The sequence below is a fragment of the Pyxicephalus adspersus genome, chromosome 3 (assembly GCF_032062135.1).
Source record: "Pyxicephalus adspersus chromosome 3, UCB_Pads_2.0, whole genome shotgun sequence".
NCBI lineage: Eukaryota > Metazoa > Chordata > Amphibia > Anura > Pyxicephalidae > Pyxicephalus > Pyxicephalus adspersus.
In genome coordinates, this window is record NC_092860.1 from 21,149,865 (window position 1) to 21,174,453 (window position 24,589).

General features: G+C 38.2%; 1 protein-coding gene across 1 annotated transcript in view; it reads right to left on the minus strand.

Annotated features, from left to right (window-relative positions):
- Positions 1 to 24,589, minus strand: part of MGAT5B (alpha-1,6-mannosylglycoprotein 6-beta-N-acetylglucosaminyltransferase B) — an 88,913-nt gene that overhangs the window by 22,747 nt on the left and 41,577 nt on the right. Inside the window, exons 4-14 of the mRNA XM_072403822.1 lie at positions 17,830 to 17,977; positions 15,673 to 15,782; positions 14,128 to 14,201; positions 13,425 to 13,592; positions 8,956 to 9,120; positions 8,674 to 8,843; positions 7,662 to 7,793; positions 6,984 to 7,117; positions 5,262 to 5,392; positions 3,751 to 3,756; positions 451 to 606 (exon numbers count right to left, since the gene is read on the minus strand). Of these exons, the coding sequence (XP_072259923.1) occupies positions 451 to 606; positions 3,751 to 3,756; positions 5,262 to 5,392; positions 6,984 to 7,117; positions 7,662 to 7,793; positions 8,674 to 8,843; positions 8,956 to 9,120; positions 13,425 to 13,592; positions 14,128 to 14,201; positions 15,673 to 15,782; positions 17,830 to 17,977 (1,394 nt within the window). The remainder of the gene's footprint in view (positions 1 to 450; positions 607 to 3,750; positions 3,757 to 5,261; positions 5,393 to 6,983; positions 7,118 to 7,661; positions 7,794 to 8,673; positions 8,844 to 8,955; positions 9,121 to 13,424; positions 13,593 to 14,127; positions 14,202 to 15,672; positions 15,783 to 17,829; positions 17,978 to 24,589) is intronic.

The window sequence follows — 24,589 nt, forward strand, 5'->3', positions numbered from 1 at the left end:
ATTCTTCCCAATGGCCAGCAATGTAAGAAGGATTCTTCCTGCTGTTTACCATGATAATATACTGTAAGCTGTGGGTATAGTAACATTAGAATAGGTTCCCTAAGGACCTTTAAAGTTATTATAAGGGTTCCACCATGTAAAAAATATTTGGAAAGGTTGATGTAGACCATTCCAAGCAACAACTTAATCCCTCTTAGTCCATACATATTGTCCATTTTCTGAACTAATCTGAACTAATCTGAACTAAGGATCATCAGGATTTCTGCCAAAACTCCCAAGAAATCAAATCAGTTTTATGATTCTGGTAAAAATTCCACAAAATCCTTACAGAAAAGTGTGCATTCCTACAAAAAATGGTTTCCATAGAGCTAAGTGACTCCTCTACAAGCACAGTAGACCCTGATCATTCCCTTACCCACTCATTTTCTTATTACCCCTCTCCCAATGTACCTTGGCCTTCTTAAGTAGCTGCTGCAGGTCCTGTTGGGGAAGCAAACCATGATTTTTGACAAACGCAGGAACCTCAGGGGGCCTCTGTGTCTCGAAATAAACTGTCCCATGCACTTCCATGTACTTGTGTAGAACAGACAGAAACTTTTCTTTGCCCTAAAAGAAAGGAAAACTTTTATTATTTAATTTATTTAAATATTCTCATTTACATTAGGAGAACTACACCTTGCATTGTTTGAAAGTGCTGCATGTGTGACTTCATGTAAAATGATATGTATGCATACTTTTATTGAAAATAATGCTTTCCAAAAGGGATTTCATATGAATCATACTGGGCTAATGATTCTAGCATTGAGCGTAGTTGTGGTACGGCTCACACATGATCTGGAATATGGTAAATTACTGTTTTCATTTTCTAAATCTTTCTTCCCTGGATAGTGGACTTGTCATGAGAGAAATACAATATGTAAACTCATTATCTCAGTCAGTAAAATATGAAGAAGACTTTTGAGAATATATATATATATATAATTCATATTTGTGTTTCATTTCAAGATGGGATGCAAACATGCCTATGTTGGGAGAGATGCTTCTCTATTGGTTGTGGCAATGTCCCTCCCCCAAGGACCAGAGGGAAATGAAGAGACATAGCTGACACCTAGTGGTGGAAAATGGATAGACACTGAAAAAACTAAAAATCAATAAAAAAGCTCCAAATACGACTTTGGTTACTGAATAAGTGTTATTATTGCAAAGTACATTGATGAGGCAATAGAAGCAGTGTGAACCAAGTTAGCAACTCCAGAATCATACTGTGACGGTACATCTTTAAGGACTGTCATAACACTGTAAATGTATTACTTATTTACTGTGATGTATGAAAACGGTTGCTACAATACTAACTATAAGCCATTCTGGCATTTTAATGTTCTTGTATTATATAATGTAATAAAGAATAATATAAATCTATATGGTGGTAGGAGCACTCGGAGCTGGCTACACCTACAGCTTACACTATGGGTAAACTGGGTGAGTGGCTCCAACAGATTCCAGGAGCAACAACAGAACTGTCTATCCAGAATAGTGCAGTGCTGGGAACAGATACCGTTCAGAACCCTTAAACTCCCAGGTCTCTGGTTGAGGACACGAGATTGAGGATGAAACATTCCACCCATGGGGGGGGGGGGGGATGGGATGCAAACATGCCTATGTTGGGAGAGATGCTTCTCTATTGGTTGTGGCAATGTCCCTCCCCCAAGGACCAGAGGGAAATGAAGAGACATAACTGACACCTAGTGGTGGAAAATGGATAGACACTGAAAAAACTAAAAATCAATAAAAAAGCTCCAAATACGACTTTGATTACTGAATACGTGTTATTATTGCAAAGTACATTGATGAGGCAATAGAAGCAGTGTGAACCAAGTTAGCAACTCCAGAATCATACTGTGACGGCACATCTTTAAGGACTGTCATAACACTGTAAATGCATTACTTATTTACTGTGATGTATGAAAACAGTTGGTTGCTACAATACTAACTATAAGCCATTCTGGTATTTTAATGTTCTTGTATTATATAATGTAATAAAGAATAATAAGCTGGCTACATAAATAAAAAATAAAGCTGGCTACACCTACAGCTTACACTATGGGTAAACTGGGTGAGTGGCTCCAACAGATTCCAGGAGCAACAACAGAACTGCCTATCCAGAATAGTGCAGTGCTGGGAACAGATACCGTTCAGAACCCTTAAACTCCCAGGTCTCTGGTAAAGGAAATGAGATTGAGGATGAAACATTCCACCCATGGGGGGGGGGGGGTGAGAAAAATATTTATACAGTTTGTATTGGATACAAATGTTATCCTCAAAAGTCTTCATTGTTTTACTAACTTCATTTTTTACTTTATTTTTTACAAAAAGCTTCATTTTTTACTAAGATTTGTAGCAGATTTATTAAAAGAAATTAGGCTGTTCGCTTACCATAGTGATTTATAACCATGGAAGAATAATTTACTTTTCTTATTTATTTTGCATAGAACACTCCATGACATGCAAGGAAATTTGAAAAAATATGATTTTTCTTGCACAATATTGGTTGGCTGAAGTCAGCATAGCTGACTACTTTGCTAAGGTAAGTGAAATGTTCCAAGCAGGGGAAAATTTTTTGGTAAGTGAACAGCTGATCTACATTTATGACTCTACTCTGGAACACAATGAAGGCCAAGGTTTATCATGACAAACAGACAACTAGCATTTTCAAAATGCCATTAGATTTACTAAACTTCAGTAAACATTCTCGAAAGGTCTTTGTTCATTTGATATAAAATAGGACCAGTAGATACACTCAGTAAATGCGTGTGAACCAACCACTATGTCTATGTGCCTGGTGGGTGAAGGAGACATTGTTCACTGTTTGAATCATTTATTTGATAATTATCCTAAATCCATTTATGGTATGGAATATACAATATTCTGAAAGCATCCATAGCACTGTTAGTTTGCAGTCATGAAATAGAATTTGGGTGCATATTTAGAAGATAAATGGGGTATTGTTTTGTCATTGCTCTGAAGCTTTAAATATTTGGCTTCAGTTGCAGTAAATGGAAAAAACACAATCTAGAGCTGCCATTGTCAACCTAAGTTCTGTGGAATCCTGAATTTCTTAAAAGGTTGATAGGGTTTCCAAAAGCTGTGACTGACCTCCCATCTGATGGTGCCTCCATAGTTCCTGCCAGATACACCAACTAAATTTTTAACTCTCTAGGCCTGATTTATTAAAGCTCTCCAAGGCTGGGGAATATACACTTTTATGAGGTTTTCTGGATCACCCAGCTTCACTGATGAAAGTGTATCCTCTCCATCTTTGGCGAGCTTTAGTAAATCAAGCCCTCTGCTGGGATGGTGTTTTAACTTATACTGTAAGAGGTAATTTCCCCACTGACCTCAAATATAAATTATAAATTACAAATATAATACAGGTGCTGCATATTTGAGACTCCAAATGTCAGCTGTGCGTGGTGACACAAAGCCCCAGTGCTGTTTTACATGATCAACATAGACTAGGAATATTTGTTTTGCTAGGTTTGTCATCTTATTTCTCCTTGTTTGGTCAATCTTCCGCTGAGTTTCCCTCATCGTAATTCTAGACAACTCTATTCTCTATAATTCTTTCACAGAGGATTTATGGCTTACAAGCTTCATGAACTTGTCAGTATTTTAATAACCATTTGAAAGTTGCAGCTAAGGAGAAAATGGCTTTGATAGGAATAAGGGGGAGATATAGACAAAGATTCATACCTGCAACTGTGCAATATCATCACGGGAGATACCATAGGAGAAAAAGAAGAGGTGTGAGTCACTCATGAATTAAAACATTTTGAAAATAAAAATGGAATAAATGTCAGCTTATAAAAGCAGGATATATGGGTTAAAGCTGTAGACTGAAATGATTACACTGGTCAACAAACATTTTCTTGCCAAACAGATTAAAGTCATTTTAGGTTATGTTTGATGCACAGATTCTAAATATGGTATTGGCTTTGCTCGATTGGCTCTAGTTTTTGAAATAATGACCTCAATAATAACCTCTTAGAAAAATATGAAAAAAAATCTACTAGAAACTAGATTTACCTACATATGCAAAATGCATTTTTGAAATACTTAATGTCAATATATTCTATAAAATAAAGATTGATAATAATATGCTGTGTTAAAATTTGTTGTTGGTAAAATTGTCTATTCTGATTCCTGTATCACAAGAACTGGAGCAAGTTCAATGAAACTGATGTCATTTCTGGATTCAGCAGACCTGATATACATACACTAAATATATTAAAAAACTTTGGCAAGTAAAAAAAGTAAAAAAAGTAAAAAGTTTTTTTTTTAAATATATATATATATATTTTTTTATTATTTTTTTTATGTGTTATTATACACAAAATGATACAATCTTGTATGAATTTAGATAAGGGATATGATAAATAAAGTGTATATAAATTATATAAGTATTTTACTCTAAAACCTTTCCCCTTCCTTCATCCTATTATTATGCAATTTCATGTGACACATAACATTTCCTTAATCTTTTTTTAAGCATCCTTGTGATACTATTCCTATATCATGAGTATGGTTCTCACCAATGCCAACCAAAAACTACAGTAATGCTTGCCGACAAAAGCAGAAGAGCGGTTCTTGTTTTTCCTCTTATACCTAACGCAGAGCCATCATCTAGCTGATTGACACACTACTACTCTCATGATCCTCCAACCTACTGATGTTTAGAGGTGGGAGCCAAGAAGGTAAGCAAGGAATTGAAACACCAACAGAATGAGCAATAGTGATAGTATGCTATGCTATTGGGAAAATCTGGAATGTTTGAAATGTAATGTGACAATAATTCACTGTGCAACCATGACTAGAACGCAGGGCCACCCACTTGTATATAACTACATCAACCCAATAATAAAACTTCTTCCTCTTCAGCTATAAGATATCTGCATTCCATAGGAAAACAAAGAGACCCAGTTAGGATGCCTCTGGATCTAAAATAGGGTATGTAATGAAAATGGAAAGATTGTTTTATAAACATTTAGCATGGTGATGAAAGGGGGACGAAGGAAGGCAACATAAAGGCGGGTCAAATTCGGGTTAAAAGAAGAATTATAGAATTTAAACAAATACATTTCAAAACAATGATAGATATATATTGTATATATGAATAAGATCTGTCAGGAATAATGAGCAGGCAGGAAGACTGCCTCTAAAAATAACCAAATAATGTGCAAGCTCTGAGAGATAAAGCAATATACCTTCCACATAGCTGCTTCCTTTCCATATACAACGGCCATATTCCTGACCTTGTTGAGAGATACTTGTTGGCGCTCAGTTTCATTGAGTTCATCCGTCACAAATCCCATAAAGGAATTATCCGGAGTGTGAGCTGTAGGACAAGACACAAAGCAAACAGTCCACAAGCAGAGGTATATCTCATAAAGTGCAGGGAAAATAAACAGCCACAAACGTGGTTCATGGGAACAGTTAGATAAACACTATGGGTAGCTAGCATGTAATTCATGCTAATGTGGAAAGCACCTTGATAGATAGCAGTCCTCACAGTACAACGGAGATGCAAAATCAAAGGTGAACACAGGTAACAGCAGCAGTGCCATGCTATGACATAAGTGCAATAAAACAAATGTGCCAATGGCTAGCAGAGGTGATGTTGAAATTCTGAACTTCCTTGTATATATCTTATATAACGGGAACCTCCATACGTCTATGGTGAAGGTGTCTGTTAACGCAGTTTGAAGTAGACCTAAATTCAAAAAGTGTTTTTCTGCTGTTTTATAGGGAATATGTTAATTGTGCTTAAGCAGTACACAGAACAATGTACCTTTTGGCGTGCATCCTTTCTTAAATATAGCAATGAGTCTCCTGGTATGTTATAGTTGCATATCTGCAATGTGAGATAAAGCTAGCCTCACATAGAGTGGACTTTGAAGATGTCACTATTGTTCTCCTTGCTGGAGAGGTGCATGAACCTGAACAGCCTATATTTGCTGGGTTCTGGGTTCTTCATTCATTCTGTGTATCTGTGCTTCCCCAGCATCCACAGGTTGAGGTCAATTCAAGCTGAACATGACATTGCAAGTCTTGGGGAAAAGATTAGGACAGTCAACACAGTTTAGTTCCTCTTTAGGGAAGCTATGAAAAAATCACATTGGGAGTGTGGAGACTATCCTATTATCACAAAAAAAACTAAAATACCTTTTGCAGTAGGTGGTCATCTTATCAAGAATGCAGACACCAAGAAAATTTGCAAAAGCTGGTTAAATGTCGATTGCACCAATGCGATCAATAAACAATTGTAACACTTTCTACTATTATTAATGAATTTACTGATAAAAGTGCATTGGTATATTGTATACTCATTGACCAAATGATCCTCCAACATAGCCACTTAGTATATAAGGAGGATAGATATGTGACCTCCTTTTGCGATGCTGTGTTTAGGCCTGGTGGCCATCAATTAAGCTTGAGTACTGTTGTATAATAAAGGGGGTCAACATTCCCTCTTTGTTGTTTTCCCAAGCACTATCATTATGCACCAAATTGATAAACTGACAGTGTATTTTAATGTTCAAAGTTTCAGCAATTACAACTCTACAAACTAAATGCTGGTTGTGCAGGGAATGTACTGTACTATAACTATCACTTAAAGCACCAAAATGGCATTTTCCACATTTTCCAAAGTAAACCAGTAGTCACTGCTCTTTTCCTCTAGCCTAAAGGGTTTCTATAGGTGACATTCATGTAATCACATTATAAAAGGGGGACGCAACTTCATATCACACAGCTGGGGATGTGCTTTATGCAAAATATGCACATATACAAGTGATGCAACACAAACTGACAATGAAAACACCAAGATAAATTGCAAATCAATAAACTAAAAAATAAGATTTCCATGTTGCATGCTGCCATGTCAGATTGGTTCATTTCACCCCCCACAATACTATTCCCAAACTCACGGAACATTGTCATGAACTGTTTGGGATGAAGGTTCCAGTAGCCCCAGTTTGTGCGGTAGCCATGGAGCGTGGCATACTCTTCGTGGTTATAGGCCGGCTCTGTCCCAAATGTGTCCACCACACGCAGACGGCACCTGCAGGAGGGGGGTGTTCATGGTGTGGACCCTCTCTGTAAGTGGCCAAATGTCGGTGTGGACTAGGGGGCAGGGATGTTTCCATTACAAGAAGTTTTCCACCAGTTGTAGACTTCTGGATAAGATCTCTCTATTTACCAACATTGAAGGTTCTCCTGAAGTTAGTCCTACTAATTTTTTCTTTTTCATATTAAAGCATTTATTTTTGCTATGCTTTTATTTTTAGAATATGAATATACAAGCTGCTGTACCAATTTTTGTTAGGGTACAGGTAACATGTAACAAAACTTTTGATCTCGGAAGTACATGGGACTACTGGACTCAACAATCTTTCTGTTTTTATGCAAAGAGGTCTCCAGTAAGTCTACTTTTATGGTAAAGTGGAAAAGTCCTTGGCATTTGTTGTTGGGAGCTAGGGGTGGTTGCAGTGAAGTCAGATGTATTTAATAAGAAATCATGGGTCAAGTGGGCCAGTCTCTGACAAAGTCTTGGATAGTTTTTTTATATCTGTCTCAATGGTGGATAAATATATTATCCCTCTTACCTATATTTCCTGAAGGAGAGACCCATGTGCTGCTTCATTTGCTGCATGCCATGATAGTCCGTGTAGATAAGATCGAAATTGAGGGGTTCTGTTAGTGGGCAATTTCCTCTTCCAGGGGGGACACCTAAAAAACTGAGATATATAGGAATTTTATATTACAGAGCTTGATGCCGGGTATCTTTACATATAACTACTATGCACACAGAATTGATTGAAAAAATTGAAAAAAAAATAAAGTTGGTGTATTCTAGAGACTAACACAAGGAAAAAATCCACATCATCGAAAACCAGGAAACTCAACTGATTAGAAGAGATCCTGTTTAGTGAACAGCCTATTTTCCTTTGGATCTATTGCTCATAAAAACTGGTACTTTAGCCTATCTATATTCAAGTCCAGACTAGAGGCACAAATTCTCAGGACAGTGTCTTAGATGTCTTTAAACACCAGTGTCTTAGATGTATTTTAGGACTCTAAATGGGGCCCACTATTCAGTTTTAGAATGAAGTCATAGTTATCAAAGACTACACTGTTGGGGTATATAGAGAATAGCACTTGCAACAGTAAACTGGTAGGTAAAGTACCAGTAATTAAATATAAATTCTATGGAAGGGTCAACCATGGCACAACACTGGAAATCTCAAAATAAAGACAACTGAGGACCTCCCTCTAGGTATAGGTAACAATCTACCAAATCTGGTAAACCTCAAAACTTTATTTCTTAGTTTAAACGTATGAGAAGAGAATGATTACCAAATTGAGTATTACAGTTTAATCAAAGAACATGCAGCTTCCAACCAAGCCTAGATGAACACTTTTAGGGGGTGAAGCAACTAACTTGTATTAAATATTTGTTTAAATTCTGTAAGAATGGCTCCATTATTTCTACAGGCTAGGAACTCCTTCCTGTTTATTCAATTCGAAGCTCAAAAAGTATATTGGGTAGTACAGGCTCTAGTAATCCTCTAAAACATCATTATGTAGCAAAGTCAACAGTGCTGCCGCTATCCTCACCTCTGGAGCTCTTTCACAGACACTGTTATTTTTAGACTGTGACCCAACACATACAGAGCTGCAAGGATATCTGCCCACTGCACCATCTCACCCAGGGGTCCACCTTTCAGCACCCTAGGACTGAACACATCACCAGACTCCTCTGTCAGAAAACCAATGTGGACCAGGATCTAGAGAGATATGTAGAAGTAAGTAAAGAACAAGTTAGTGAAAGATTTAAAGAGAGGTAGACAATTCATGATTACTATAGTGTGGTAAACAGATTGATATGAAATTAGAGACCTGTTTCTGCTCATTAGGTGTTCTTTGCATCTTGGCCTCCAACCTCCGGGCAGCCAACAGCCATTGAGCTTCTAGCCTCCTCAGCCTCTTCTTCATGAAAATAAGAGAATCCTTACCAGTTCCCATTAGATCCAGAAGGGACGAGAGTTCTGTGCGGAAAGCAGCCTAAGATAGAAAAGACATGCATAAATGTAAAGGTATGCAGATAAACTGTGTAGCGGATAATTACAACCATAAGTATAAACTAAAAGAGTTGTCTACCTTAAAGTCTACAGTGCACTTCTGTCATGACATTTTATTCATAGTACTTTAAATGTCATGACTGCTTTTTGCTTTATATCCAAAGAATTCAAAATTTGGGTAGCACACAATATAAAACCATCTCATCATATTCAAGAAATTTGCTCCGGTAGTCTGCTCTCATCTTCATTGCTAACATCTTAGTGTGCAATAATGTATGCAAAATAAAAAGAACTTTTAAATGATCTTGTCTACACTATCATTCAAAGTTGAATCCCCTCCAGGTGAAATGTATAAATTCCAAAGATCTTCAGACTTTAATATGGAGTCATAAATGTATCTGAATAAATTGCTGTTTTCCTCACCAGCTTCTTTCATAAACTGGTTTCTAAATGGAAAAGTCTTCCGTTATTTAAACCAAGCAGTATCAGTATTGTAAAAGTAATAGCTATAAAAAAAATGCAAAAATAAATAGTATAAAAGTATCAAATTGCAGAAATTTAAAGTAGATTTGCAAGTTTTTCTTAGTTTTGGTTAGTAGGGTATAAGGTTTTCACTGCTGTATGTATCCATCTTGGGAAGATTTACTCCTACTTAATATATTTAGTAAGGGTTCCCCTGGAGGGGGAGGGTTTTATAAAGTCGTTGATCCACAATATGTCTGCAGATGAGAAAAGCCAGAGTAAAGTACGTAGTACCTATTGGTATATTTGTTCTAGGTTAGAGAAGCAAAGTTCTGAAACAAGAGGGTTATCAAGACAGGGCAGCTAGTAGAACTTTAAGGCTCCATAAAGGTTCATAGTAAATGATCTGTAAATAAAAATTAATGTATGTTAAATTCAAACTCCTGCTCAAAGGACGCATTGAGAATTTTCTGTTCAGTGCAAGTGAGCGTGCTGATTTCCCAAACAGCTCATATCTGATAAAAATTCTACCCTAGATCCTGTATGAATAAACAAGTTTTAGCATTCTGAGCTAGCAGCATCAATAATGTGAGCATGGTGCAGATTTTCATGTGACATATATGAGCTCTCACAAAAAAAGAGCCAGCTAAAACTTGCCAGCCCAGTTTATAAACGTTTTAATTTATTTTATTTATTCCATATTCATAACATGCAGCCAAAAGTACCAAAGTGAAGACTAATCTTCCAGGTTATAACCAGGCTTGCTTACTGATTCATTGTGAAAAGCTTGTGCTGTGAATGATGCTGAATGGCAAAACATCAGATTACAGATATTTATCTTAATTGTAACAAGAAGACGAACGCCTCTTTACTCCCCTTGTATTTTTAGAGTGACTATGGGGTCTATTTATGTTTTTCATCCAAGATCCTCCCATCGTTTACTAAAACTGAATACATTTTTCACATTTGATTTAATTAGAAAATGTGTAAATAAATGTTTACTCACAACTCATAATTTTTTCCAATTGAGTCCCAATGTGCACAAAGGGGGAAATTATTATAAATAGACCACAATGTTGCATTAATTAAAATGCTGGATAAAGAATTCAAAAGCTATTGGAACTGTTGGAAATATTTTGGATATATTATTTTTTTTGTAAAAAAAGATGAATTTTATGTATCAGGTATCAAGTACCATAAAAGTCTGTTGATGCTTCTTGGCTATTATTTTGATATTAAACATCAAAGCTTAAAAGTTTTACCCCTGTTACCACTCCCCCACAGATCATCTGTCCAATGGCTTGCAGCATCCTTAGTCCCCCTTTAGCTGTGCAGAGATGTGTCTTTCTTAGCATCCTCTGCACTTACTCTGAGGCTTTGAACAAACGAAGAAGAAGATTTCAGAGTATGTGCTGCAGCCAATAAGCAAACTAGTTCCTGCTATTGGCTTCTAGTCTTATTTATACCCCGCTTGTTCCAGGCTCTGGTTGTTGGATCCTCAGTCTTCTTCCCCAAGACTTGCTCAGATATACTGTACTACATTTGGCCTTTTTAGATTCCTTATCTCGGCCTGACCTTGACTACACTTGCCTGCTGCCTGCCCTAAACCCTACTTGGATCTGAGCTACTTGAAATTCAGGAGATTTTTTGCGATACAGATATGGAACAATAGGTTTAGGATTGCTATGTTTGTTCCCGACAGGGCAAAGTAGTTTTTTAGCCAACCCTGGAAAGTAATATAGTATAAAAGTAAATATAGTCCAAAGACTATAAAATATTATTAAATATTTAGATGTATCTAAGAATCAGTGTTTTGAACTCCAGTACATGTAGCATCACCCCTGAGGAAGCCTAGATTGGGCGAAACGCGTCAGCTTAACAAAGCTGCGTTTAAAAATACTTATATGATTGATGTTCTCTGCACAGTAAGCAGGTGATCTAAATCTAGTATAGTAGGTACATAACCTCAAGGAGTGAGGGAGTACCTCTCTAATTGTACTGTGGACGATAATGAAATTGTTTGGGTAACTAACCTCAAGGAATGAGGTAGTACTTTACAAATTGTAATGTTATTATCATTTATGTTATTTTATACACTAGATTTTGTACTAGTAAGTTTTGTTTAATAAACAAAAAACCTGTTGCCAAAAAACCCTGTCTTTGGACTATATTTACTTGGATCTGAGCTACACTTGCCTGCCGCCTGGCCAGACCTTGCCTCTCGCTAGAATTCTTTTCATTTGTGGTTTGTGGCCTAGTGTATTCCCCACAGTCAAATATTTTAGGGCCACTAGGGCCACTGGCTCATCACCTGTCCTACTGCCTGCACCTGTGATCCGTGCTGTTTTGCTGAAAAATGCCAGCTTGAATAGCAGCTAATCCCACTTTTCCTATGTTAATTAGTGTTAGTTTTCTTGTGCCCTGTCATGTGCTGTAGTTCCTCCCAAAAGTTCCTACCACATAGTAGAGATACATGGGGCAGCAGGAGAAACCGTTCTGGGCAAAAAAGGAAACTCTGATCAGTGGAGCAGGCAGAGGCACGGGAAGAAAAAAATCTTCTTTTCAGGAAAAAGATTTATAACAATCTTGGTTTAACCAGTAATTCCACTTAATCTACATAATGAGTCAACAAATAAAATACTCTATTTATTGTATAACATAGTGTATCAATAATGAAGTCATCTATGAATCAGCACATGTACTAAGAAGAACTGAGAGTTTTACATAGCTGCCAAAATACCTAAAAACATAAAATGAATTTCAGCATCTTTCATTTGTAGATGCCTAGAAGGAATTATCACAGTTCTGAAACGGTTCCAGTTTAATGTGCTATTTTGCTGAAGTGTTGTCTTAGAGTTATATACTTAACACAGTACTAAAAGATGATAAGTATATTGGTTTTGAAGCTTGACTTTTCATTGCACAGTTATTGTCAGAGTTAAAGTGTCTATGAAGTCTTTTTAAACGTTATCAATAAATACAAATCACCAGGTCACTAGCATTCAGATAATGCTTTATTGGCCACTAAACTCTTCATCCACATCAGCTTAATGGGATGGTATTGGAGACTCATGGCTATATCTGGAGGATCTACAACTCTACTGAAGTTACCAGTGCTACTCCATGTAGGAGCCACTGTCAACCTACAGCCAAGGAGCGAACAAAAGCTGCAGCTTTCTATGTAAAGCAGATTACTATATTATACAGGATGCTGTATTTTGGTATGGTGGTCTGATCACTGATACAAGGACAACACCGGAAGGTAAGGATAAACCTGAAAAAGCCAACTGTTTTATGTTATTATGGCAATCCAGACACCTACTGGCAAGACCATCAGGAAATAAAGCTTGAGGAAGAGAACAAGAAGGAACAATAAAACAACCCCATGAGTGGAAACATTTTTGGAATATGGTAAGTTAGGTTTACAGGCACATGAATTTAGTTCATTCCAATTAATACTTCTTCAATTAGTATAATACTTTTTGATACAGTGTACTTCAATACCCCCGAAAAAACCTTGAAATGATTTTCAGGTCCTTATGAATGAATTATGTAAAAAGTAATAATCAGGGATCAGTAAGAAAAACACAACTTGCAATAATGGTTATTGAGTGAGCCATGCAATAGTTCCTAATTTCTCCTTTGCAGACCGCTAAAAATATAATTGGAGACATGTGTTAGCCAAGTGGTGTTGGACCTAAAACTTAATAGGCACCATCCAACAAAAAGTCAATCAGCAACAAATCAAGGAATCTCCACAAACCTTTGGAGAAACCCCATGGTTCCACAGAAGCCTGGTTGAGAGTGGCAGCTTTAATAACGTACCTGTTTTTTGGTACGGGTCTTGGAAAAGGAATTAAGAGACTGATTTCTCCAGGGTAGCACTGGGCAGAACCATTCCACCTCACTAAGATACATTAGAAAGGAGCACTCTGTCCCATCCACTCCATAGAAGGCGTAACACGGGTCTGATGTCCAACGAGATCTCATCCACTGAAACATAGATATTAATACAATCACAAAAGTGTCACCCCCTCCCCAAGGCGAGAAAGAATAAGCTTTCATGTCTGAATGTTTATTGGCAGTGCAAAACAAGACGTGGGGCTTTCTGCTTTGTGGTTACAACCTTTGGATTTATGGAAACAAAAATGGATGGAAAGAATGGGTGGCAGGTCTATTGTGGTGTGGTGCAGTCCCAAGGCAAGAACAAGGCAATTTGTCCGATGTCCTATAGTTTCAGTTCACAATAACAGCTGCACTAGTGTGTGAATAAAAAAGCAGCAGTACATATTGCATATTTGCACAGTGCTTTCTGATGCATGGTAATATATTGCAATATCCTGTAAGGCATACAAATTGTATACAAGATGAATGAAAAGGAAGCATTGCAAAGTGTGAACAAATACGAGCATGAGTGTTATGCATAATATAACGTAATAACACATACTTTGATGTGTAAATAGTCCTTTAGTGATTTGATGGTGTAATAGTAAATCACAAAGAATAAAGGAGATAAAATGAAACATACCTCTACTTTTCCAGAGCAGTCTGGGTACCTAGGGTCTCTTGGAATATCACAAAGATCTCTCTGACCTTCAAGCACTAAAAGTAAATATTTATTAATACAACACTTTAAAGTAATGTCAGCATACTCCAAGACATACTCTTTATTCCTTTCAGAGAACTAAGGGATTAGTAATAAAAACCCATTTATTCAATGGATATTGCGAATGTAATGCGGCACTTAGCTTGAAGAAGCTGCTCATGGCTTCTGTTATCCTTGGCCACTATTGCTCTGATCTGAGCTGAAGCTAAGTTCTAGAGGTCATAAAATAAAATTCAACCAGCGTTAGTCATCAAGTCTAAGCAATTCCCAACTGTCTACACTCAACAGGATCAGCAGAACAAAAGTGGAACAAGAGTCTGGAACAAACAACAGTGGAATATCATGAAGTCCCAGAGTATCTTCACCTTTATTCTAGGCCTGATCAACTATATAACTGTAAAATCTATTTGCTGCAGTTAGGACTAGGATTCATATAAATTGCCCATTTAATCATAACTTCAATTCAATATATGTATAGCTATTTTTTTTATAAAGTAGTGAAGGATTAAACCTTTTACTTCCTGACCCAAAGATGCAACAAGAAATTAGAATAATTCTTACAAAGTAAGGGGAATTTCCCTTGTAAACCGTTATCCCATGAACAGGTATTTTTATTGGATGATTTCTCTTTACCATTTGATATGGGGACAACTCTGTTCTAGTACCCAGATCTTTGTCTCCTAGTTTCTTTCAATAGTCACCAATATAAAAATAAAGGAGGGGAGTCTCCCTTAGTGGGAACACAGACAGCAAAAAACTGTGACCAAACCATAGTTTAGCTTCTGTACTGCTAACTGCTACAATGAGGAGCATTAAGATGAAGAGTCAAACCCGGGGCATGGCTTTTTTTGGCAAATAAATTTGGTTTACAAAAGTAAATAAAAGGATGATGAGATAATATGTACATAGTTAGATAGGGTTCACTAACTACCAGGGGTGTAGTCTTAAAAAAAGAAGAGGGGGCTTGGTACTATCCATGGCGAGCGCGTAAATGTGCCCACCCCACTACATGCCTGCCTATGTATCACTCAAAGGGAAGAAACTTCCCCAGAATGACATCAGGATACCAGAACCCTCACACTCGTGCAGGTCTTAGCCTGTGATGGGAGATTGGGTGAGTTGTGTTCAGAGAGACAACCCGACCACCGCCCTGAGCCTGCAATTCCAATCGGGAGACATGGTTGGCGGTTCTGGCCGTTGCTCCCCCCTTCTCCTGACCCTGCGGGGGTCGGACCGGGCAGAGCCATGGACTACCAAAGAATTCTTTGCAAAAAAAGAGTGGGCACGCATGCCCATTCCCGTAATAAGTGAGGGTACGGTGTTCGCACCCGCCCCACTACTTCCCTTCTAACTACTACTTTATTTATTAAGCCAAGGCTCCAGTCATTTTTTTGTTAAGTAGATGATCTTTACTTCTTTAGGTCAACATCACGACCACAATTGATTTATAGCACTACTCAAACTCACCTTTTCCTCTTAGAAGGCTGTTTCGCAGGATCTGATCCACTTTGACTGCAATGTCAGAAACATTCTGAGCGATAGCTTGAATCTTCTCCATTAAACTTCCTGACTGCAAACTGCAAGACACACATCCATTGAGACATAGGAATACACAGTCACTTTTCTGAATATGGAAACATAAAAGATATTATTTTTATTAACAATAACTAATGTGGAAATGAAAATAATCCACAAGAATCACATTTTAGTTTACTGCAATCAGTAAAAGATTGATTTTTTGGCTTGGAGTGAGGTATGGCACATCTTACTTTAAAGCTGATCTATGTTGCTGGGCCAACTGTGGGACTTTACAAGTTGGCTTTCACATTTAAAGAACATCTGTACTTAGTTGCCCCCTACCCAACTGATTTAGTGTCCTTTATCCCTCCATTTAATGATTAATAATTTGTCTTACTTTTGAAAATAACCACTTAGTATTGTTCATGCATGCCACCATTTTATAAAGAGCTGTATTAAGAGCTTCCATAAGTATGGCTTTTCCAATAAATAAATGGGGCCACAGCATGCCTCTGTATTATGAAGAGCTCATTTCTGGAAGGGAGACTATATGGCTAAGGTAAGTATAATATCAGTTGACCAGCCTGCATGTGAATAGGGAGCGACTACTGAAAATAATTATAATAAAGTACTATTTTAACTTTACATCGATTTTAAATATCTCATGTCATTTACAGGAAACCTGTTATAAGAGAAATATAAAGGCTACCAATTTTGCATTCTGCTTCTGGAATCATAGTTTACTGGCTGTTATGTTGGTCCAGTGACTTTATTTTGTTGAGTTATAAAGAACTGTAAATTTTAAAATAAGATCAGGATGGGGTCATCCCAAATTTAGCTCATGCCAAATCTACTTTAAACTTGTACATCTAAATACAACTAAATCCACATTTCATTAAATGTTCCTTGCTTCATTACTATGCCCATGGTACAGTCTATTTAGAAATATAACTACAACATAAGATTTCAGTAGCTATTGATCTTCTATTGAAGATCAATGTTGTGATCAGCTATAACTTAATTTATATACTGTATATATATATATCCTTATTAGCCAATATTTATATTTCTATTTTTATGAATAATGTGTACATCTGACTCTTTAAAGAGATGCCGAACTAAATCACTATGGGTCCTATACCCTAGCATTCCTTGGTGGGAATCAATTACTGCCATTAAAACACATGGACCTGGAAGATTTCCATCAGGGAATGTTTGATTCCCCCGTTTTATAAATAGAGCCCTAAATATTGGTGCTTGAGCCTGCAATAATAGATTTGATTCATCCTTGTGTATTTATCATGTATTTATTTTGTGCAGGCTCTCCTGTGTTGCTACAGCAGTCAGTTCTGATCTTGTATTTGAAGTCTTCAGGATTCCCTGCTTTGCTACAGCAGTGATTTTTGCTATTAATAAATACATGTGGAGAGGTTTAGGAAGTTTGTCCTGTATAGTTCTTCTGGTTGCTTATTCAGTAGCTGGATTTATATCCATCACAAAAGCTGCTGAACCTGCAACAACTCCTTTCTGCATTGACAGAAGACTCTGATGTACGTGTTTTAATGAGTTTGTTTATTTGTCTATGATTTATAATAAACTATGTTTTTCTACCACCGACATTCTTTGTCAGACTGGCTAATTAAGCTGATATAAATGATGTAAGCTGGCATTTCATTTATTCTTTCTGCCAATATATTGCAGATCGTCAGCCTTTACAAAACTAATGGTAGCAGACATCTTTCCTGAAAATCATGTTTTCGAATATCATATTTCTGTAACTGTCTGCTTATAAAGTGCAAGGTTACAGTATATTTTCTATTAAGAAAATTTGTCTAGACAACTCCCAGCATGCCTTGCTCCTATGATATAAAGTTTATCATGCCACAGCTTGGCACAGAACTGTCAGGATTAGAACAGAATCACTGCACATTGGCACTGACGTGATGTCAGGTTGAGTGTATATCTTCTGGTTGTTCTCTCTAAAATTTCAGATTTTCCACCTTTTTCCAACTATATTGTAAGGAGCTGAATGTACACTAGCAATATGGTGAATGGATGTTGGTAAGGAATTAATACATTATGAACACAAGTGATGGGGTTACACACCTGTCCAGAGTGAAGTGCATGCTGTCTTCTGCTCTTCGGGACTCACTAGCATTTTCCAGTCTTGCTAAGACATCCATCCTCCTCACCAGGGTTTCCAATATGTCATTCATCCTTCGCAGAGCTCCTCTTGACTCTCCCAAGCCTAAAACTTGGAGAAAAAAACAACGGCAACATCTTTACTAAAGTTGGAACAGGGCAATTAATTTTTTGCTCCATTGGTAATGCATTCGGTATGGTGGAAGACTAAAGGGATCATTCATACAGCATCACATGCTTCTCCATATTTTCTAGAGAACACGTGTCTGATCCCAATGTGAGCCTACAATATGATTAACAATCAATCAATACCAAATGAAATTTAGAACATTCCCAACCTAAAGAGGCAATACTAAAGCTGCGTACACACTTCCAATTTTTATCGTTCAAAATGAACGACGAACGAACGACGAACGATCGATTGGGCAAAAATCGTTCGTAAAAAAAGTAACCAACGACGCCGACGAACGAGGAAAGTCGTTGGAAATGAGCGACCGGACCGGCGGATCGGATTGGACGACGATCGTTGACCATCGTTCGTGTGTACGATCGTTCATTGATCGTCCATGGTCTGAGCATGCGTGATGAACGAACGTTCCTGCGGTGCACGTAACTTCCTGTATCGTTCAAACAATCGCATCTATTGTGTGTACAATATCTACGAACGATCGTGTCGTTATCTGTATGTACAGGATCGGTGCTATACGATCGTTTGCAGATATCGTGCAGGATCGTTCGTCGTTCGTTTACCAACGATAATAATTGGAAGTGTGTACGTAGCTTAATACTAAAAGTATAATATCTACCTTCTTTTGTAGTATGAATGTGTACAATAAATGGAGTACCATTAGATCATTACAGTATCATTGTAGATCATTAGGAGAACCTGAACTGTAGAAGCTGAACCCAAAACAGTCAAGCAGAGGACATAGAATTAGTCAGTGGTAGTACTGCCTGGGGTCTCCCTGTACCTTGCTTCTACCTGTTACTGAATTACCATGCCTTGTCCTGCCGTGTATTGATGGGTAGAGGTGGCTGTCTCTATAGAGGAACAGGCTTTGCCCCTCATCTTAGATTCACCCCACTGATGACCAGTGATCTGACGAATATTCAAGAAACAGCATGAAAAGTGCAGAAAGCACAGATCGGGAGAATTATATCATCCAAACCCTTCAAATGTCACAGCAGAAACAAGATGTTTTGCCAATCTTCATTTTCAAACTTTTCCTGCCCTTCTGTAGTCGAGTTTTGGTGATATCGTCAGAACTGTAGCCTTTGCTAACAGGAGTGGCACCCGATGTGGCCTCCAGCAGCCATTGTCTATCTGCTGCAATGTTTGACGTGTTATAAGTTAACAGATGTTCTTCTACACACATGGGCAGCACGGTTGGCTCAGTGATTAGCACTCTGTCCTATGCAGTACAGGCTCGTATCTCAGCCAGGACACTAACTGCATGGAGTTTGTATGTTCTCTCTGTGTCTGCATAGGTTTCCCACATTCTAAAAACATGCAGGTATGTTAAATGATTTTCCCTCAAAAACTGTCTATAATTGTGTTAATGACACATGACCATGACATTAGATTGTAGGTGCCTTTGAGAGACAATTAATGATATGACAATGAACTTTGTAAAGCGCTGCGTAATATGTTTGTGCTATATAAATACTGGATTATAATAATACCTTGCTTGGTATGTGTGTCATATAAGTTGCCTATCAGTTGGTCATTGTCCTCTGGCATCAACAATCCATATTTGCCCAGAGAATTGCTACTTATTTTATATTTTCCTTCTTTTTGGACACAACCACGTTTATTATTATTATTATTATTATTATTATTAATAATAATAATGAACAGGATTTATATAGTGCCAACATATTATGCAGTGCTGTACATTAAATAGGGGTTGCAAATGGCAGACAGATACAGACAGTGACACAGGAGGAGGGGAGGACCCTGCCCGAACAGCTTACAATCTAAGAGGTGGGGAAGCAGCACACAATCAGAGGGGGGAACGTTTAAAAATCTCAGATAATTAGCAGTCTCTGAAATACCCAATTGGCACCAACAACCAGGCCACATTCACAGTCATTTAAATCCCCTTTTTTCCCCCATTGTAATGCTCAGGACGGGTGTGGGGGATTCACACCATTGATCATTCAGACCTGGACGACCAGGAAATGATGTGCCGGGGTGAAGAAATGCCTTTATATTGCTACCATATAAATATGATCATTTGCAATGACAGCAACTCAATATGAGCTAGCAGCAAGTCTGCCTGAAAGAAAACGATGGCAGTGCCTATTTCAAATTCTAAAGCCTTCAGGGAAAATCTGCTTGTTGGGACCAGAGAGATTTATTAAGCAGCTGCACGGCTATATCCTCTACACATTGACGGACAATATTCTGCTTAGTGAACTAACTATAGCACCAAAAAAATAAAACATATTTTCAGTGTCACTCCTCACTCATAAAAAATAAAACATATCATTTTCAGTGTCACTCCTCACTCATAAAAATCCGGCCAATAATTGCTTATTTATCTTGTCTGGTTTAGCCCAAAGGCAAAGAATATGTAGCCCGGGGGATGGGTTGTGAATCAGCTGTGTTCAGACATTTCGAGTAAGGCATTTTAGTACCAGTCCTTGGTTTATTGTATGGTAGCAGCAAAATGTCACTGAAAAAATGATTATGTGTATTGAAAATATGTATTAGGAGTTTCACACAGGGCTATTTGAAAGCTGAACAAATATTATCTAAACACATGAGTCATAGGTATTCTACCTTGAATCTCAGTAAGCTTTGTGTATTTGTTTAGATTTGTGCAGTAATCCAATGAAAAATGTTACCTGTAATACAGACCAGTCACTGAAGCTCTCTTTCAATGTGCAGGGTGACTGGTCTTGTATACGCCCCCACTCCCTTTGGTTTTGCAGGCAGCCTGTAGTGGGAAGACCTGTTTGTTTCCTTACTGTATCCTAAACTAAATTGTTAAAAAAACTACTCTGACTCCTCCCCCTGATCTCTCCATTGCCACGGCAATAAAGAGGAAGCTGCACAGGCAGTGGTTTTTAAATCACTCCCATTGCCCTGATTGGTCACAAATTTAGTGTTTTTTTTCTCTTTTCCCAGTCATGTGATGATGTCACATTCCAGCCTCACCACTGAATGGAAGGGTTTTTATTTGGGGTCAGCTGAGTACAGGCTCCCCAGATGGGGGTGTCAATGCAGGTAAGGGTAAAAACACAGAGTAGGGTAATAACAGGCTCCACAGATAGGGTGACAGCACAAAATAGGATGACGACACAGAGTAGGGTGACAAGGGTCCTCAGAGATATGGGTGAGAATGTAGATTAGGGTGACAAGGGGCTCCACAGATGATAATAGGATGAATGTAAAAAGTCTGATGTTAGAGTATAGGTCTGCTTTAAATGATCTTTTGTGCATTACAGCTAGTCCCCGGGTTACATACGATATAGGGACTGTAGGTTTGTTCTTAAGTTGAATTTGTATGTAAGTCAGAACAGGTACATTATTTTAATCAATGGATTTAGGACAGATGTTTATCTCAACATATTATTAGGCAGTGAGGTGTCAGTTACTGTATAAAATCCAGTGGGCTAATCAAAAACAACATTATGGAGCCTAGACATTTATTACCTTCTGGAGCAAGCTGTGCGTTGATATGCAAAAAGAAACAACTACAGAGCATGTCTTGGTCATAAAAGAGTTACAAGATCAGCTCAGATCTCATGATCACCCACAACCTAAGCTGTGTTTAGCAAAAGATTTCGTCTGCAAGTCATGCAAACCACCCCTCCCCTCATCAAGCCTCCATCCTGCACACAAGTGAGCAGAGAAGCCCCGTTCGTATCTAGGAGTCCTTAACTCGGGGACTGCTTGTATTGTTGGCCACCAGTAGATGGATCTGTGTCTTAATGAAAAGTGAAGTGCATAACACACTCGTCTTCATCAGCAAAGGTTTGTTACACACATTACATGAGGACATAGCACCATCTACTGTTGTGACCTGCGTATACACCATGTTTTTTTTTAAATTGGCTTTGTCTGGGGAAAATATCATTGGAGTATATATACATATATAGTAATTAGATTCTTTTTTCTTCTTCTTTTTTTTTGCCAGTAATCAGTTTCAGGGCATATGAAGTGGAGTTAAAAGATGGCTTTACAATTGCCACAAAATCAACTTTAAGTAACTGTAACAATTTTTATACAAACTGTTATGGAAACTCGTTTATAGTCTGGACTAACCTGATCCAACTTTCTTTGTCCATATTCTCATAACATGGCGTTGTAGTAAACATGTAGCTGGTGCTGAGTTACTATGGATCAATGAACTCTGGTCGCATGCAGGGTCAAATTTGTCAAGCTCTACTGAATGGTACATTTGTGTCCGTAACTATCGCTTCTGTGCAGTCAACGGGAACAGCAGTGGAATATAAACATTACTGGAGGATAACACTTTGCAGGTATAAAAAAAAACCCCAGGATTTATCCTTTCCATTCCTTGCATGAATAGCACTTACAAAAAGACTTTATTCACTCACAGACATGACACGCAGAAAAGACACATAAGGGAGCACATTAAAAAGACACAGTGTTTTACAATGCACTTTCTCTGTCTAAAACTCCATTATTCTGAATAATCCATAAGTGCTCGTTATGGCCAGTGAACTACTGGTATGCAAAATGACACAATGACAAAAGGCGGCCGCGCTGTTTGGGACGTAGAACCCTTTTGCTGTCTTCGGGGTGACACAGCGACACAGCCAGCACTCATACATTAAACATGGAGCTGTGTGTATAATTATTACTCTCAGCTTAGATTGTGCTGCAGGTTTTGTTGCAGTCGCCACATTGCTCCGGGTCCCTAGGGGCCCTGTCGTTTCTCATGAGTTGGGGAGGGAGAGATTGCTGGAGGGGTTTATAAAGTTGTCTTTGATTCCAATTCTCAACAGCTCCCAGAACATTTTAAGCTGCTGTGGCAATACCCCCCGCCCCCCTCCAGCCTGAAGATTTCATTATGTGAGCAGCCAAGGAAGCGAATAAAAAAAAAATCTGAGCGCAGCAAAAGTGGTGATGTTCACGTGCAAAACAGCCAGCGTCCACGTTAACAGTATATGCTCAGTTGGGTACGTGTCTGATTAAATATATATATTTATGTTTAAATCATATAGACATCTTTTTATATTATTCATAAAAATTAATTCAATGACATTTCAATGACATCTAGTTGCCAAGTTCATCAATTGAAAGCAGCAATTCTCAACCAGAGTTCCGTGCCAGGGTTCATTGAGCAGTGGCTGACTTTCCTCCCAAGATCTGACAAGATCTGTCTATAGGGATTGAATTTGGACCACCCCAGGAAGAGGGACATTCTTCATACTGACCATTACTCTATCGGGATTTTTTCCAGGGTTTCTCCAGGACCTCAAAATTATTTTAAGGTTTCTTCTGGGTAAAAGGGCTGATTTAAAGTGTCTATGGCCAGTCTATGAACAGTCAATCACAAAAATGTTATAAATGTGTGTATGTGTTTAAAAAAGTATGTTAATATATGGTAATTTATTTTTTATAGGTTGGTTTTTAGGTACATTCCAGTATAGGGTGACAATGCTCTATCACAATCTCCTATCTCTTATCCTCTCCTATCTTTTTTTCTACCAGTTGTCATCCTATGATCAGGGGTGTGGTGGGGCGTCCACCGGTGGCAATGCCATGTCCTCACTTTTTTCAGGAATAGACACACGTTTCCACTCTTATTTTGCAAAGAATTGTTTGGTGGTCCGTGGCTCTGGCTGGTCCGCCACCTGCGGATTCAGGAGGAGGACCCCACTGGAGCACGCACTGGCCAGAGCCGCGGACCATGTCCCCCGTATGGAATTGCAGGCTCAGGGTGGTGGGTGGGTTGTGTCTCTGAGCACAAGGGTTTTAGGCTTGCGATGGGAGAGCGGGCGAGTTCTGGCATTATGACTTCACTCAGGGGGAAGTCTCTTCCCTATGAGTGACACATAGGCAGGGGTGTAGTGGGGGGACATGCTTACCGTGCCCCCTCTTCTTTTTTTAAGAGTACACCCATGTCTATGACATGGCTTTTGATGGATACCAAGGCTGCTTTAATGCACCCCAGCAAGTCCATTGTTATGACCATCCTTTCCTGAGAAATACCATGCAGCAATCACTGAAGTGCAATCCAAAGAGGCTACAAGAGATCAGCATACCATTCATTGCAGTATGAAAAAAGTTCTGATTCTGCAGCCTGGCTTCATAGATCTTTATAGATCTTTTGCAGCAGACCAGAGTACAGGTTAACAGGGTGTCCAATTAACAAGCAATGTAAATGAGAAAATACCGGAATAAATGCCAACAATAAATACACCGCACCAGGTCAGCTCTATTCAGCCCTGAATTATATAAATGATATAGGTGCAAACAATGCCTCTGTATGTGTAGGGGTCTATTTATGTTTTCAAACATGAATAATATAACTAAAACCAAAGATTTACATATTTATCTAATCTGATTTAACTAGAATCTGTGCACCCTGGGTAAAACTGTGAAAGGACCCTCTAGTCTTGTATGTATAGACATTTTTTATTTGACTCACCCATTACCTGAGCACTAACTCTCTCCTTGACCCCCTCCAGTCTAGTTTTAGAGCTGCCCATTCCACTGAAACAGCCCTTACTAAAGTGTCCAATG